The 18,151-nt window shown below is 36.0% G+C and overlaps 1 protein-coding gene across 1 annotated transcript in view; it reads right to left on the bottom strand.

The window, feature by feature from the left end:
• The window catches only part of PREX2 (phosphatidylinositol-3,4,5-trisphosphate dependent Rac exchange factor 2), a 141,497-nt gene that overhangs the window by 97,544 nt on the left and 25,802 nt on the right, over positions 1 to 18,151 (bottom strand). The window contains exons 7-10 of the mRNA XM_053953106.1: positions 12,782 to 12,915; positions 10,641 to 10,744; positions 3,568 to 3,717; positions 862 to 1,006 (exon numbers count right to left, since the gene is read on the bottom strand). Coding sequence (XP_053809081.1) covers positions 862 to 1,006; positions 3,568 to 3,717; positions 10,641 to 10,744; positions 12,782 to 12,915 — 533 coding nt within the window. The remainder of the gene's footprint in view (positions 1 to 861; positions 1,007 to 3,567; positions 3,718 to 10,640; positions 10,745 to 12,781; positions 12,916 to 18,151) is intronic.

Below are 18,151 nucleotides of genomic sequence, written 5' to 3'. Positions count from 1 at the left end.
AAAGAAGCCATTTGATGGTCGATTTAAATGGTTCCTCACCATGAGTGTGTTCTTCACCTGCATCCAACAACTTTACTGAGGAAACATGATTCTACCATAACTGAATCATTAATCTTAATCCCGATTTCACATCTCTCCAACTTTGTCACTTCTGACAGCCCATAAGACTCCACCAAGTTTTATTTCCCCTTTTGAACCCAGTGGTATCTTCTCAACAACTTTTTTGTGCAAAACACTCTATTTTATAAAAATGCTTTTTACACTTAACTTATGGTCATAAGTTTTCATACTTATCTTATGGCCAAATAAGTGATAACCCTTCTGTCTCCCAAATGATTCTTTTTTCATATACACATTTTAAGGGCATCTATTTCTTTTTCAGTCTTCTCAAGCCATAGGCACAATAAGGCATTATAAAGATCCTCCTGATAATTTAAACATGTAAACCTTATTTTCTAACTCTATTTCCTGACCTTCAAGCAAGAGGAGGACAGAAGCTGTTTTTAAAAAAAAAGATTACTTAAGTGGAATAAATAAAATTTTGCACTCCAAATTAGTCATTCCAGATACAAAATGAATTTAAAAGTTGGGAATTATCTCTTGAGAGAAACTGATTCACTTGATGCATTTCCATATTTTCATCATGCCGTTAGCAGCCTTGTCTCTTTAATAGAGCTACTTTGCAAAACAAGTACACATTCATAAATTTCAGGCAGACCATTTTATATTCTGGCTAAATTCTGTGAGGCAAATAGGCCTAACAGACATTACAAATGAAGTGCGGTTTCTACAGAATCCCAAAGCAGATTTAAAATGTGGGTTTAAATGGTAAGAATTCAGGCTATCAAATGCATATAATACCTTCCAAGAAAGCATTTGGGGAAAGTAGTTAATTTCCTCTTCCTGTCTTTGATGAGATTCCCTTGTTTGCACATCATTTTGTACAATCTTTCTCCTTGCTCAGAGATCATCACCCAAGTGTCCTGTTCCATGCCCAATTTTAAACCTGCCAAAAATGCATTAACATTTTTATGTAGTTATATTGCCATTATATTTCAGTATCTTCCCTGAAACAGAAAAGCAATACTGGTATTTTACATATGAAAAAAAGTTAAAGAACTGATTTTCATTTTCTCATGATCAAGTTAAACCATGAACATCTGATCTTCATAAAGCATAACTAAAAGATGGTTTTCTCACAGAGAATTTAATTTGTTAGTCTATCTACATCACTATTTATTTTATAGTAATAACTGACACCAGTATATGAACATTTGCAAAGGAATAGTCATGTGTTCACAAGTGTAAAATAAGGAGCCTTGGTTTTGCACTTATCATGTGATAATAAAGAGATCTTCACTGAAAGGAATATTCTTCAAATTTCCAGTTAATAGTAGTAACATAGATAATTCACCCCTTTTCCACAAAAGCATTCAGGCTTGGCAGGGGAGCTGGGACTAGGAGATCTTTATGGTCCCCTTCAACCCAAGTCATTTTATGATATTCCATCTGAGTACGGGTCTGGTACGTCTTTAGTTCTGAAAATACAGCCTGAAGAAATGTGTCTGTCATGAGAAGCTAACAGTGGTACTAGGAACAGAACAAGGATTGTCTCTCACCATCCGTGAACCAGATAGCAGTGATGTCACACAAACAAATAAAACTTGGAGTACTCCAGGGAAAAGAAAACTTAACTAATATACTACTTCTGGAGCTTATAGGATGTTGATGCTGTTATTTGTATTGACATTTCAAGTAAGGTCATCACGGCATCATCAATCTTAAAGATGACCACCTTTGAAATAAATCTCTAACTTGCTGAATGCCTCAGGGGTTTACAGGAAAGCCAACAAACTGACAGAAAATTTCTGCAAGAAGTTTCCAATACATCTTGATTTCCTCTAGCAAGCAAATACAATCCACAAAGTGGTCCTAGTTTATAATCTTATTACAAAAGCTGAAAACTCTGCTAAATCACTTAATTCAAAGCATTTGTTCAGCTCCTTTTTGTTCAGCTTCTGCTACATGGATTCCAAGTAAAAGTAGAGGTTTAGTTTCTCTCAGTCCATTGAATCTCTGAGTCTTCCAACTCATTTGGTTTTTGACAATTCTGTGTTGCAATCTGAATCTATGTGTGTCTTGTCTCCTCCTCGCTTCATGGTTTTCTCCTTGGTGGCAAACCCACTGAGAACATCAGGACCTGAAAGCTTCCACAAATTATAGGATGCTAAAATCCTAAGACATGCATTGGCTTCGGGATGGCTACCTCAGACCTCCAGCTCGCCAAAGTTTAGCTCCAGCTCATTTCTATTACCAGCTGCTCAGTTGATTAGTGTGAAATAGTAAGAATTCATCAACATAAAATACTACTACTTACTCTTTGTATTTCTTGCCTAAAGCATCAAGAGCCGAAGGGAGACATGAAACTTAACAGAGGAGTAAGATTTACTGAAAATGTTTTAGTCAGTTCCGAACAAGGTCTTATACAGAAGCAGAAAAATCTGGGTTTTTTTGCATTTGACACCATGTCTGCCACATTGCTTTTTTATTTTTTAAACATTTTTAATATTTTAAAAGTGTTGAGAGTTTAGACCTCTAAAGCATCTTTTTAGCTTTTCTGCTGATTAGCCAGTGCTGAGACACTCTATTTGAAGCTCTGGTCCTACAACAGATTTTAGAACATCCAGTATTCAACTTTAAAAGACCAAAGAAAATATTGTTAGTGTCTGTGTACAACAGAGGCACAAACCAACAGTTACTGCAACAGACAATGGAAAATCTACAAAAATCAGGAAAATAATCTAAATACAATAATATTTTCTTTCAATATCAAGGCTCCAAATAGCATTAGTAATTAGGATATTTGGGCTTTCAAATGAAATTAGCTCCAGAAAATGATGATGCATCATCTTTCCCTGCTTCAACTTTGTGCTGGGTTCGCCTTGTAAACGTGAAGTAATTCATGGTCACATTTGATATCAGGATTATATTTCATCCAAGTATTCTTCCACCTTAATTCAGTTACTCAGAAAGATAGTGGTTTTCCAAATATGATTGGAAATGGTGATTACTTTCTTGGGTAGGAGGCAATACATGTAAGATGGAGTTGTGAATGCGTTGTGTGCCATTTCATTTTGGATAATCCACATTAAGATCCAACACAAAAAGCCTGCTCATTTCAGTGACTGCAATGGCCAGTCACAAAGGAAATCAGTGCATACAAATCCCTTGAGCCATTTAGGATAGACCCTCAGATACCACAAACCACGATAACACACAGGTCTCAATGAATTTATGACAATTTATACTGGTTGAGGATAAGCTGTAAAATCACAGATTAAATCATCTCCCCATTCCTCAAACAGATTTACTACCAGCATATACGATTCAAGACATTATGCCCTTCCCAGTACAAGTTTGATTCATTTTTCCCAGGCTGGTATTCATAAATCTTCAGCTGAACTTGACAAGACAAGTTTGCCTACCAGCTGGTTTTGCTTTATATCTCAACATAAAAATACAGTATGGCTTTCTGGCAGAGCAACACAAGGAAGTTTATCGACCTACCTTTTCTTCTCTCTCGCTCTTTCAAAATAGCTTCCAGCCATTCTTGCTTTTCTTCAGGGGTTTTTGCCATGCATACAAACCATTTATTCTTTGCTGTGTTGTGGATCTTCCAGCCATTAATAACAGTGTGGCCACTGCTGTGGTAGTCAGCTGGGAATAGATAAAATTGCTTAAAGAGCTCCAACTCTTAAAGAAAGCAATAGCAGTAGTTGCCACAATTACTAAAAACTTATCACCACACATAAAAGCCCAGAAAATACAGAAGAATAAAAATTAATTTAAAGTTATCTGTGCGGCTGTGAACTATGGTATAACTTAATAAACTGTAGTTTTAATTTTAGTAAATAGTGTTCTTTGTAAAGTGTAACAGAGGTTTGCTTAGCATATGAAAGAAGGTATAAAGTCGACACTAAAACAGGCAGAGTCCTATTAAAAGAAAAGACAATGGTACTTTGGAGTACTTTTGCCTTAAACTGTAATAAATAATTCTTAAACAAGCAGCATTGTGCTTTTGCCCCTTAAATGACTGAGTTACTGTGCTGATTATCTGATTTACTATTAAGTGTAAAAAACTACTAAATTTGCAGGGGGGGAAATATAATTTCAATTTCACAAGTAATCAAAGCACAGATATTTGGTGAATTTTTACTGGTTACCTGAATAAGCAAATATCTACTCTTATTAGTTTAAACAAACTGGAATATAATAAACATGTTTCTGACCTGAAACTAAATGCATAATTCCTGAAATATGTTCCTAACAGCCTCATGTTTGGTGGGCACATTATGAGAGGTAAGGGTTGCTGATGTTCTTAGATAACTAGAACTCCTGACGCGTAACATGTAAAAATATCTATGCTATAGAAATCAAATTATTTACTATTTATTACTCTTTATTTACTTCTATAGCAATTGAATTTACCATGCTAGTTCATAAATCTCATTCACACATTCCAAAACTAATCCTCTAACTATCCTTCACTAGGATTACATTAATTTCCTGGTGGAAAAATTGTGACGGATAAATGCCTTACGATAAATAATGTTTTTTTCATAAAACACAGACTAAAAAACTAGAGCTATCAACTACAATACAAAACACTAAGAAAAATCAAAGGTCAATATTTTCTCACCACAAACTTTCATTAAGCAGCAAAAAAGTCCTAAGGCCAACCCTGAACTAGTGCAATAACTACGCAGCTTTTCATTTAGTAAATACTTTTTTAGCCCTATTTTTTATGATGAGATGAGATTTTCTGAAACTGAAACCCTTGCTGATATGCTTGCTAAGATTTATCATAAATCTCAGCAGACATGCTAGTATCCTTTCAATAACTTTGCATTTTAATTAGATGGAAAGCAGCCAATCTTTGCATACTGGGCTGGGAAATGTCAGGAACTACTAGAAAATCATGAGACTGATGGCTAATTTCTAAACCAACAAAACTTTCTAGTACTCAAAGCATGTAAAAAAGTGCAAGCAAGTCTATGACAGGGGAAAATATGAAGTTATTTTTCCAACATCATGTTTATACCATTCAGCTATTTATCATATTTTTATTTGCATAGCATACACAGTATCCTTTGTTTCTTTAAAAACATTGTTTCTTGAAAATTACCCATCATACTATTCATACACACTTACAAAATCAGACCCAAAAGTCATGGACAAGAAATAAGTCTCAGACAGAAACTCTCAACTGACAGACTGCAGACCCTCAGGGATCAGAGGCAGAAGCACTACTGGAGGAAGTAATGTTAAGGTTCCTTTGTTTATTTATTAAGTTAGAGGTGAATACATGTAAAAATACAGGGTCATAATTTTCCTGTGGTCTTTGTTACTGTATGTCTATCATCACAAGACACGTTGTGTAGGGAAATGATTACTGGTTCATTGAACGATAGCACTTATAATTGTGACCAAAAAAAATAAAAAATGAGGGCTCTGACTCATAAATGGATTCAGATTGCCTCACTTTGGACAAAAATTTGGTGTCAACTTAGTAGCTTAATTCAGAAAAAAAATTGTGTGCCCAGACACTTGAATCTCTCAACGTAGAGATGATTTTTTAAATTTGTAGTTTTCTTGGCATCTGAGGATTTGTAACTGCAGGGCCAGGAGCGCTTCAGCTGTTTGACCAGACACACCTCATTCCACCACAAACTCACAGAATTCTGGGAAAGGCCCAATCACCAAGCTAGGTATTATGGCTGCCTAATGCATACAGAGGGCACTGAACTCAGGTGGATGAAAATGTGCAGCAGTTGTCCAGCTTTGCTATAGTAATGCACTGCTGTGATGCCCACTTGGACTTCAGCCTCTGTCTGCAACTGTAACACATCTGCTTTCTCCTTTGCTCTTCACGCTCCCCATGAAGGGGAGCAATTCCTACAATTCTTCAAGGCTCCCATGAGCGATTTGCTCTCTCCAATACACCCAATGTCCATAGTCAAGGGCAGTTCAGCATTACACTGTCATCCCATATAAACTCCTACCTTCTTTGACATGGCTATTGGGCGAAATCTGGTCAAGAGCTGCTGGCCAGCCAGAAGGTGTGCATATCCTGACTGCCCAGCTGCTCTGCACATCTGCACACTCCTCACACCAATGCAATCACAGGTGGCAGCCAGGCTAAACAAACAATTTGCAAACCTGACATAATGGTTACAGAAGGAAGAAGAGCACGAGACTGCTGTTTGCTCCATGCAAAGTCTGAACAAGCAGAATCAACAAATCATTAAACCTACAACTTCACTAGGAAAGGTGATGAAAGATGAGATCATCATTTAATGTGACTTAATTTGTAATTTGAACTGCAATATACTGTTCAAAATTCAAGATTCATACCTTTGAGTGATGCATAAGAAGCAATTTGTTGCAGCCATATACAAAAGAATTTTCTTCTTCCCTTAAAAAAAACCCCAAAAGTCTCTGTTCTAAAGTACTTTTACATTTCTTAGAGGTTCTTAGGAGCATGAGCGCTCAGAAACATCATGGAAATAATTGCTGCATACTATCAACTGCCACCCTCCATGTGTACTTTTTGATGGAGTTTCCAGCTACTTTTATCATGTTGTGTTTTTTCTATATCATGCCTCAGTTCAAGACTAGAGGACAGAACTACTATACTAGAAGCAAACATAAATCTGGTATTTCCTAAGTCTCAAGTGCTTTTCTTCATAAACTAAGTACCATTCATTTAATGGCTGATGAATGCCTTTAGAAATGTATTTTTCTCTCAAAAGTGAATTTTAGAAAGTTAGGTACAGAAAAAAAATATGATTACCATATAACCACCTTTCTAATACTTGCAAGTAGTTGTGAAGCCACATTATTTTAAGATTATAAATAGTTTGCCCTGATAAGTAATATGCATTCCACTTTAATCAGTGCAATCAAGAAAAGCAGAGTGCTTCATGGTGCTGAAATAAAAAAAGAAAGCTGACACCAACTGTACTGCTCAGCCAAGGCCTAATTTCATCAAAGAAAAATTGCTTCTCAGAAAAAAGCTTTGTTAATTTCTGTAGGCATGTCATTAGCATGATAATAAACCACACTGGGAATCTGTTGTGCTATTTCTAAGCTTCTACCCACAAACAACAAAGATTACATTCCTACATCTATCAATGCTGAGAGCAAACACTCTCAGTTGCCCCGTTCCCTGGAGCTCCATGGTTCCTTATATAAGGTGAACAGAGGATCCCAAAATCTGCAGTAAAGAACTGTGGAAATATCATCCAGACTCAATAGTCTTTAATGTTTTTAAAGAGAGCCATCTGGAGTGCATGACAAAGAGTCCTGCACAGATATGAAAATATAAGCACTCTGCACCCAGAGCTTCCAGTCTAAATTAGGAATTACAGAAATTGATAGGTAATAGATGATTAAAGAGAATAAAATAATGCAATACCAAAAAAAAAGCACATGCAAAGCTAATTTGAGTGACACTAGGATATTACTCCTCTTGGGAACGCAATGAGACAGAAAACAGCAGAATAGTACTGGGTTACAGCTCAAACACGGATGACTATAGGGGATGAGAAACAAGACATCTGGGTGTAACAAATGAGAACAGTAGAGAAAGCAGGGCAGACAAAGGTTAAAGAAGGACATCATGATCTGAGTGAAAGAAAAAATATCTGTGTGAAGAGAGGGAACACAGAAGTCTCACAAGGAAGGAAAAGGGCAGGTAGAGTTAAACAAAAAAAAAGGGGAGAGTGACAAGAAAAAGGCAGAAAGATGTCACAGGCCAGGGAATTAAGATAGAAATTTCCACATTTCAAAGAGAACCACAGAAAGGAGGGATGAAATAGCAGTAATTACAATGAAAAATAATGATCTTAGGATATTGGATACACTGAAATGGGAAAAGCAGAAAATGTGGCGATAAGGAAAAAATGCAGTTAAAAAGAATCATAACACAGTTTGGGTTGGAAATAGCCTGCAACAAGCAGGGACATTTTCAGCTAGATCAGGTTGCTCAGAGCTCCATCCAACCTAATCTCGAATGCTTCCAGGGATTGAGCATCCACCAACTCTAAGAAGTTAGAAATCAGACTAACCAAACTATTAATGATGTCGCAGAAGTGTGGAAAGAAGTATGGATTCTGGAAATAATGTGTATATAAATGTGACAAGAACTGATATGGCTCAGGAGAGCAAGGGGGTAGGAAACATGAGCCCTCCAGGACTGGGTACAAGGCTATAGGAAATGAGGACAGTAGCAAAATTTCCTGGGGCTGAAGGACATTAGACAACTGGTGTCTGCATAGAGGAAGACTATTTGCGCTTAGCCACATTATAATTGAGGATTCATTGAGGAAGAAAATAAACAGACAGGAAGGAAAATGAACAGTGTGAAAAAGACCAAGGACTGAATAGCTAGAACAAGTAAATGAAGAAAGGTAGGACAGATAGAGGATCAAAGAAACATTTCCTAAAGCCAACACTAAATGCATAACAATATGTGGGCAGGAGTCAGTTAAAGATGAATAGGTACAGAATTATTGGAATATTCATCAGGAAGAAGATGGGGGGTATAATCCTTTGAACACAGTAATGTTAACACTTAGAAGCAAAGTGATGCTGTCTCAGAAAGTGACATGATGCCTTTTATTTCTAAAGCACATTAAGGAAGATGAAAAAAATAAATTAAAGGAAGTCAAACAGTACATGACAGGAAAGACTGAAATAATCAAATCTCTTTTTTGCATAAACAAAACCTGAGCTTTTATACAAATAAAGCTAAAAGTTGGGCAGTGATGTAGGCTGGAAAAGGGGAATAGCAGGGTAAAGAATATTGAATAAAATATATTCAACTCAAAGAGGCTTGAAGAAATTCACTGCAGTGTACCCATAGATAGCTTGAAATCACTAACTAAATCAGTGGGCCTGGTGAAGGACATAACCCAAAACAGATGTCAAGGAGTTCTTACAAAAAATGTCTGGTAAGCAAAGACAATAAATCAAGTGTGACACCACAGTGCTCTACCTTATGTTCAGCATTTTTCACCATTTTTATCAATAGCTTAAATGGTTCAGTGGTAACATTGTCCATGAAACCAAGTCAAGTAGCATTGCAAGAGCTTTGGGGAACAAGATGTGAATTCTGAAATTTAACAAATTGTACAAATGGTAAGATAAAAGTGAGTACAGAAAAGAGAATAATTATCAGTCCTACTCTTAGACATTAATACAGTATAAAATAAAATGGGATAGGCACCAGTATTGCACAAAACGCTCCGCTCTGGTTTTCTGGAACATAAATGAGAAGACTGAAAAATAATGCTCTCAGAAAAGCCAAACAATCCTGGGATTAGTAGCAGACATCCCACGCTGCAGCATTACAGTAATTATTCTGGCACTGGTAAAATTTCAGCTCTAGACACTTCAGTCATTAATTCTGAGCATTTATTAACATAATTTTTTTATTTAATTGAATATGAATGACAAAAGACAGAAGCAAACTGATCAAAAAACAAAATCCAAAGGACAAAAATAAAATTATAAAATATGAAATAATAAAATAAAAACACAACACATTAATAAAAGTAGAAAGACTGTAAAATATGAGATGGAGGAAAGAGACAACAGTCTTCCAATAAACTATTCTGTTGCAATAAGAACAATAGCTGATTGTGCATCCAAGTCAATTCTACTGTCTACTCTGTAAAACAAGAAGTGAGCAAACTATTTTGAACACAAGGAACTCAAGAATATATTAAAAATCAATTTTAATGAAATATTCAATTACTATGAAGTTTACTTAGAAGTAAATACATTGTTATTAATGCTCAATTCTAGAAAAAAATTACACTGAGAAATGCTTGGAATCCATAGTAGAGGACAAACCTAACATTTTTAAAATATCAGGAGAAGCAATATATTACTCACAGAAATTCCCACCAGACTTACATATTTGCAATGCCACTGCAAGTTTCACATATCACTTTTTTTCAGCTTTACATTAAAAAAGCCCAAAATATTTTAATTGCAAGAAAAAGTAATTATTGTTAAGCTCAAAGGTTAAACTCAAGTTTGTAAAACAAAAATTGACATGTCTAGGAATACTTTGGGTTTTCACTTTGCTAATATATGTCAGGAAGATTTCAAGTAATCTTATGGATTATATCCCTAAAGATGTTTTTAAAAATCCTTCCTTATGTTACAATTTCAGCATTTATAGTGTTTCATCCCAACAGAGGTAGGTTTTCCACTTGCTGTTATAAATATACCATGTACCTAGGGATAAGTTCTTTAAGAGTGCTGGAATGCTGTAAAGTGAGGTTAAATATGTAATGTCAGTTGAGCAATAAATATCACCTTATTTTATCACTTTGTTCATGTAAGCATAAAATACTCATCTATGGCTGCCCAGCTCATAATGGATGAAAGCAATGATGTGTCACAGAAACAGAATTTTGATATTAACAGATAGTGCTTTTAAAGTAGTGTCTTCCTCTTTCCTTCTAAATATAAGGAGCATCCTCCATTCTAAACGAAATCATGGAGCTGCATTTGATTTCACCACCTCAAAAGACAGCTCTGGAAATGAGCCACACAAATATACTCACCTGTTCCATCATCTACGTTCTCCACTTCCATCACTTCCGTGTTTATTCTGCCCCGGAAAAGGTAACGGTGGCCGTCTGTAGATGCTTTGCTGTTCTTCAATCTCCTGAAAAAAGAAAGCGCAGAAGAGCACACCATCCACTCCCTTCTTCTATGTTTCTACACTGCTACCTGTACGTGCAGCATTTAGAGACCACTGTAAGGATCACAACACCTTAATACCTGTGCAATTGAGCTGTGGAAACCACTGCTGAATGGGATGCTGCTGATGGAAATGCAAAGATGCTACGGCTGGTAAGAGTCAGCTGCAAATTCCTGCCTGAATGAGAGCTCATCGGGAAAGTCTCACCTGTAAAAGCTCTGCTCCAACACTTTGGTACCTATATGCTGTTGTCTGCCAGCAAAGACAAAAAAAGGAGAACCTTTCCTCCTAGATGATGATGTGGTCTCCCTGTTTAATCTAGAAATTCAGCATGGGGGTAGTGTGACTGAAAATAATTAAACGAGAACATCTTTAGATAGAAATCTTGACCTACGTATGTTAGCATTATAAGTGGGATTTATGTAGGGAAGAATGAAGACATCTTTCCTCCCTAATGTAAGGGTTAACCAAGAATTGTAATTAAGGATTGCCAAAGTTCGTGGCAGTTTCACTGCATTATGTTCCAAAGCACTTTGCATTGCTGTAACTGTTCCCAGTGAAGCCAATGCCTTTGGAGAACCCCAGTTCTAGACAGCTTTTCACACATCAGATAAGCCAGGGATCATTGTCTACCCATTTTTGCCTATGATGATAACTAATACTGTATATCAAACAAAGGTCAGCTCCTAAGAATTAAGGATCTCCTGAATTTTGACCTTCATTCACTCCAAAGAGGTACTAATTTTCATAAAATTACCTGCCTCTCAATCACTACTTTATTACTGTCTTATGTGTAACTCTACTACACCTAAATTTATTATTCAAAAACAGAGTAATGCATTAAAAAGGCAAAAAAAAAGCATAAAAGCAAAACCAGCATACAGTTTCAGTATTACATGTTTTTTCTTTCCAAACTGAGTAAATCCAATAGCTCTACTGAGTTTTAAAACTGTAAATCCAAATATAGCATTCCATGGTTACGCAGCTCTGCCACAAAAGGATGGTTAAAAATTACATAAAGTATCTCATACCATAAAGGCAAGGCAATTTTTGTAAAATTAACAAAATACAATTTCTCTCTTTACATACTTGCCAATTGATATTTAAAGTCTCTTGCTGGAAATAATCAATTAATTTCTCATCTTAAACTTTGAAATTATGTTCTAAATTGAGTTAATCCTATATCTGCAGAGATGCCATCATGGTACCAGCCAGGGACATGATTGTTCGAAACTAAAGAAACCACAGACAACCTTTCATGCATTTTGAGATGTTCATCCAATAGTGCATTTTAATGAGAACATGGCTACAAAAATATGCAGCTTAGTGGAGGACAGCTGAAAAGATACTATGTAACCAGCAATTCATTTGTAATTGCTGGACAATAAACTACAACAAATATCAGAATTTTTTAAAAGATGTATCACATATCCAGGAATCTCTCAAATATCTACCCAGTAACATGTATTTAGTGGCTACTCTAAAACAATTTCTGGATTAAAGAGACAAATTTGAGCATCAAGAGGGGTATATGTACATAGGAGAAGCCTTATTTCTCACAACATTATCTACAGAAGCTTGTTGCTGAACTAAGGAATTGCTCTTTGGAATGCATCAAGCAGCAGCTTTCTGGCTGTTTTTCCTGATTACAAATATAAGGCATGAAACTCTTGAATCTGTAGAGACTTATTTTATTGCACAAGCTACAATACTAATCTGTTTGAATGAAAAATTCAGGCTGTTTACACTTCCTAGAAGAGAGTGAGGCCATCACACATAACCTGCTGTAGAAGGCTGACAAAACAGATTCTTTTCCCCCACACTTCACCACTAGGATTATGCATCCATATAATTTTTTTCCAATTGTTTCAATTAAATAATTCTCTTTGACTGATAAGTTTCTTCTAAAAATGATAACTTTTATGCTGTGGTTCTTACAGAACAACTCATGATTAGCTCTACTGTGAGAAAGACACATTATTTTTTAAAGTAATAATTTACCTGTGCTTTTTTTTGCAGTAGACCAGAAGATTATCAAAAAGAAAAAATATCCTCTCTTGGATATTTCCTGCTGAAATTTTCAGTAGTAGTCCACTTCGCAGCATTTCTGTACACGTGTCTGTGATGTTGGACCCCTAAAATTGAGTGGAAAGAGATTACTCTTTTAGTGTACTTTGCATCAACTAAGGAAAAGCTTCTTATACAAACTCACAAGTATAACAATTCTCTGGAAAGAAGTCATGGTAATTTATTGCATTGTAATTATGTAATAATCTGTAATGATGTTTAACACTAGCTTTGTGAATAGATACAGTTTAATCACTAAAAGTTTCCAAATTACATTACTTTTGTGCAAAGACCTCTCCTGAAAACCAGGCCAACTTTATCCAATAACTCCTATCCTCAGTAACTTTATTCAGAAATGTCTGAAAATTGGGCTTTACAAGACATAATCTATACCATGATGTAATTGGAAGCTGAAGCAACCTGGAACTTGAACATCACTAAGGGTGGATGATTCTACACTAGATTAGGCTAAGTACAGAAACAAAAATTGAAAACCAACAAGATATAAAACTTGGGCAAAGCTAAGAGTGGTATGTACAGCTAGGACTGTCTAGTATACTTCCTCCTAACCTACTCCAAAGACATCAGAATTTTGGTAAGGTTTAAATGTTTGGGATTAAACTTCCCATGCCTCATTTTTGCTTCAAGACAGATCATTCATGTGAAAAGGTCGTCAGGTATTTTAATAAAATTTAATGAAAGAGAAGCAACTTTAACAAAGGAAAATATTAAAAAAAAAAAAATAAAAAGAAAAATTCGTGGTACTTCTGTCTTGAAAAGAGAAATTTACCTCTCAAGGAAGCCTACCTTGAATTCTGAGGTGCATTTTGCTAGTCTGAAAAATCATGCTCCTGTGGGACAGAGCTGCTGTCCATGTGCATGTCCATCCAGACATGCAATCCTATTGATAATTTTATTATCTATTGTGTTGGCTGCATCAAGCATGCACACAGAGCTTGAAGAGTTTCCTGACTTGAGTGAGTCAAAGCCAGCTTGGAAAACCTGCAAAAGCCAGGACCCTCCTGTCATCTACACATGTTCTGAATGGTTTAGGCATGTGATAGCTGCAGTTACTTCCTCTTCTTGATCTAACCACAGTAGTCCAAAGAAAAAATGATTCAGTTAAGAGCCAAGAAGTGATCATGCATTCTGCTGTCACAGTTCTTCATCCTACTGTCCATCCTTTGTATGTCACAGCTGTGAATATTGAGCAAGAGCTCAGACTGTCCTAAGGAGAATGCAGTCTGTTTACAGAGATAAGTGAGATTGCACAACCACCACACTGGAACACAATCCAGGTCTCTAAGCAAAGCCACTTCAGGATCTGTATTAACTAACCACTACTCTTTCCATTCAGGATCAAGTGATCAAACAAGCCAAAGATGAATGTCACCTATAGCCACTACAGCATATTTCCCTTCCTAACACAGCATCAGTACCAGCATGCTAATTTTACAGTTTTATTCAAAATCAAACACTGAAACATTTTAAAAGCACACTCAGTGATATAAATTAGGCATAAATTAGGGCTGTGTGTAATGCTTGTTGACTATAATTACAGAAAAACAGGTCACTTTTTTCCATTCCATTTAATTGCTTTTGTGTATTAAAGAGTAAACAATACCTTATTTTGTGTTTCAAATTTGCTGGAATAGTACTTACTAACGATTTGCATTTTAAAAGGTTGGATACCTTCTAAAGAGTCTTGGTTTGTTTTTACACAAAACTTCAACTTGGCAGAAAAATAGTCGTTTTTTGTAAGGAAGCCAAAAAATATCAGCTTAAGGCTTCAAAATTGTACAAGAAGTTTTAGATTTCTAAAAAAGGATGGATTCTTTTTCATAGAAAGGATTTTATAAAAAATTTTGTCTTTTCTTATTGAAGAATTTCATTTTCAGTATAGAAAAACACAACCTTTTCCCAACAGTTCTAACAAGATCTGCTACTGTGCCAGCATCTTGTCATAAAATAACACATTTAATACATATTTTAAGTATCTATAATTCAAGCTACCTGACTTATTTACAATCACCTCATTCATGATTCAAGTTTAATGTGACAGTAGGGGGTTGTCTGTCCCACATTACTACCCTTTGTTATCCTCCTAATTTTCTTCCCTTTGTAAAATACATCGCTACGTGATGAAAACAAGAGATACTTTTTTCCCTCTGAGACATTTCATCCAAAGACTGAACAGCGTTAATGTCACTTCTCTGATACCTTCTGACAAGATCACAACCCATGCTGGTGTGATCACAGGTCAGTGAATTTTGTTAGGACTGTTTTATTTGCTGAAGTCCAAGGGAATAAGAAAACAGGATCATGAGTCACATCTTCTTGTCCTGCTTAACATTGCTAGTGCAGAAAAATTCCCTGTCACTCCCCTGCCTATGTAATACTTAGGATTTGCCTGTTCCTAGACTTTGGGTGAGCATGGAGAAAAAATGGAAGGGCATATTATATGAAAGCACTGCTGCTTCCACATCTGGGGTGAGCATTGCTCTCCACCACATCCCTTAAAGATGAAAAACGTGCCTGAGGAAGGATGAAGCAGAGAGCACACACAAGCACTGCCATGTCTACAATGCAATTCAAAGGGCTGACAACCATAACAAGTTTTCATAAAGGATGGAAATGCACCTTAACCCTCCCATGAGTTCCCAACAGGAACACCAAGCTACAGTTGATATCCAGCCCAGTAGGACAATTCACTTATCCAGCTTCAAGCTCTCCCTTTCATGGGGGAAGGGTCAAGGCTGCAGTAACATATGAGGGGTCACCCTCATCCCAGAAGCAGGTGAGACTTTCTGCTGCACAGCTAAAACTGAACTACACTACCTACAATATCTTTGGAACAAGTATTACCAAAACCTTCTGACACAAATGTGTTTTCATTAAGTGTTTGCATTGAAACTATCACAGGAATTTCCAATATGAGCAGCTTGAACTTCCAAAGCAATTTGCTATTTTGACGTTTTCACAGACATTTAAACTCAGTGCTTGTAAGAGGAGATGATAGAGTTGCTCAACCTAAATGTAAAATCGCTACTGCTATGCTATTCATGCTTCTGTATATTTAAAGTACCTGCAAGTAGAAATCATGGGCTATTTTCAGTGAAACCAGTGTTTTTGTAATCTATCAATTTGAAAATGCCATGTATTGTAGAAACAAACCCATTTTAACCATCTTCCAACAAATCATATAAATAATTCAATTGGGGGAAAAAATGACCTGCAAAGCAGGCCTATATTGTGAATCTAGACTAATTTTACCTCCATCTGTCCTACTGGGCCACTAAAGACTGTACAGCAATCCTCTTCTGTGGGTAGCACCCCAACCAAATATTCTGTGCCCTTTGAGGATAGCTGGTATGGAAATTAAAAGCCCATAAAATCTTGGAGCCTGCAGGCTATTTAGGTATAACTGGCTTCTGATAACCTTTGGCTGTCAGTCAGACACTTATGATTCTAAGGAAACAGCTCAGGTGAGAGGTCTGAAATGTGGGCTATCATGACCATATGAAAAATAAAAAGCACTGGAAGAAGAGAGACTATATCTCAGGTAAAATATTACTTGATGATATGGAATCACATCAACGAGTAATATTTGGAATGGAAAGGAACAGAATACCCCATGCTATTGTCACTAAGTTGGCCTATGACTCATATTGGGTTGTTCAGCTTCCAGCTTTCAACAAATGCAACAATTTTGTTTTTTCTTCTCTCACTGAAACATCCACGCAAACTTTACTGCGAGACTCCTTGAGCTGCTGAGCCATTCTCCAACTGAGACAGCCACCTACACAAGTTCTGAATTCAGGCCAATGAATTAAACCACTTAGGAAATTAAGTGAGAAAGTTATTATATTCAAAATCATCTTTCTTGAAACAGATGTTCCATTTTTTCCATGAATCTGTATTTTTATCATAATAAACACAAGCTTCATTTCATGACAATTAAGTATAGGAATTCAAGTCATGCTTTGATCAGATTCTAAAAATAGTCTTTATTTTTTTTTTCCCTGTTCCTTCTAGCTGGGGCCAAGCAATGTGCTAAGCATTTCCTTCTGGAAGGAAATCTCCAACAAGTTTGCCTCTTTATTTTCAGCATTGCAGAAAACCAGATGTTTATTTAATTAAATCCATTCTCAAACATTGCATTCAGGAACTTTTTTTTTTTTTTTTGTAGTTGTTTTTGAGTATCCTTCAAAATACTCTTAGCTCATATGCATGCTCTGGAATCCTTACCATTTCAAGGACTAACCTTATACTATGTCTGAAAAAGATGCACATGTTAAGATCAAGGCAATTTTGCCAGCTTGTGCACCCTGTGGTTGCCATATGATATCAAACCTGATCAGCTAAAATACAATAAACACTGCATAACTCTACTGGAAACTATTTTAAGACAACAGCACTTTTTCAGAGTTCAAGCACAGGTGAAATCCTAAAATGAAATCTAGGAAGAGGGGAGGTGGAAAAAATAAAACAAAAAACTGAAAAAACAACCCACCCAGTCTGGTAGGAAATTACTTTGTTACAGAATAGAGAATACATTCTGAGCACAGGGAGAATAAGTCTGTTTCAAATGCTTATGTCCATATTGTTACCATTCCTTTTTTATTGTTACCTTTTCTCATTATCACATTTCCAAATGTAACCATATTTCCTACCAGATGTTTCACCTAGAATTCAGAAGAAACTTAATGCAGGAAGTGGATTCCCTGTTCAGGGATAGAGGTTTGAGAACAGTAAGTTCTTAACCAACTTATATGACTAATAATGCATTGAGTTAATAATGCTGTAACTTTATACTTGAGTGTGTTCATTAAGAAGGATTTGACAAATATCTATGACTCAGACATTGAAAGCAAGCAGAAGAATTTTAATCACTGTAGAGCAGTAGAAAATTTAATTGAAAAGTTAAAAATAATGGAAGGAATAAAGTGGTGATAGACAATAAGGATTATTTAGCAAATTTCCTTGCCATAAAGTATTGAGCACTTAACTCACTATTGTTCCTATCATGACGTTATCAAACATTCAAACGTTCAGATATACTAACCTTCCAAAGTTACTGCTGATGTAGCAACTTCAAGTTAATTACAAGAAGTAACACATATTCACTGAATCTAAAGACAGAGCTGTTAAGTGACAGCAACTAGATTTCCTCTCAGTTGGAACACTTAGAATTTTACTTTATATTAGTCCTCTCTTTTTCAAAATCCTACAAACAATAGAATGGCATTTGTTTTGAATTATGGTATTTTATTTCAGATAGAAGGTTACAAATAAGTGCAGAAA

Source organism: Vidua chalybeata, chromosome 1, assembly GCF_026979565.1.
Source record: "Vidua chalybeata isolate OUT-0048 chromosome 1, bVidCha1 merged haplotype, whole genome shotgun sequence".
Classification (NCBI taxonomy): Eukaryota; Metazoa; Chordata; class Aves; order Passeriformes; family Viduidae; genus Vidua; species Vidua chalybeata.
This window is presented reverse-complemented; position numbering and strand designations above follow the sequence as displayed.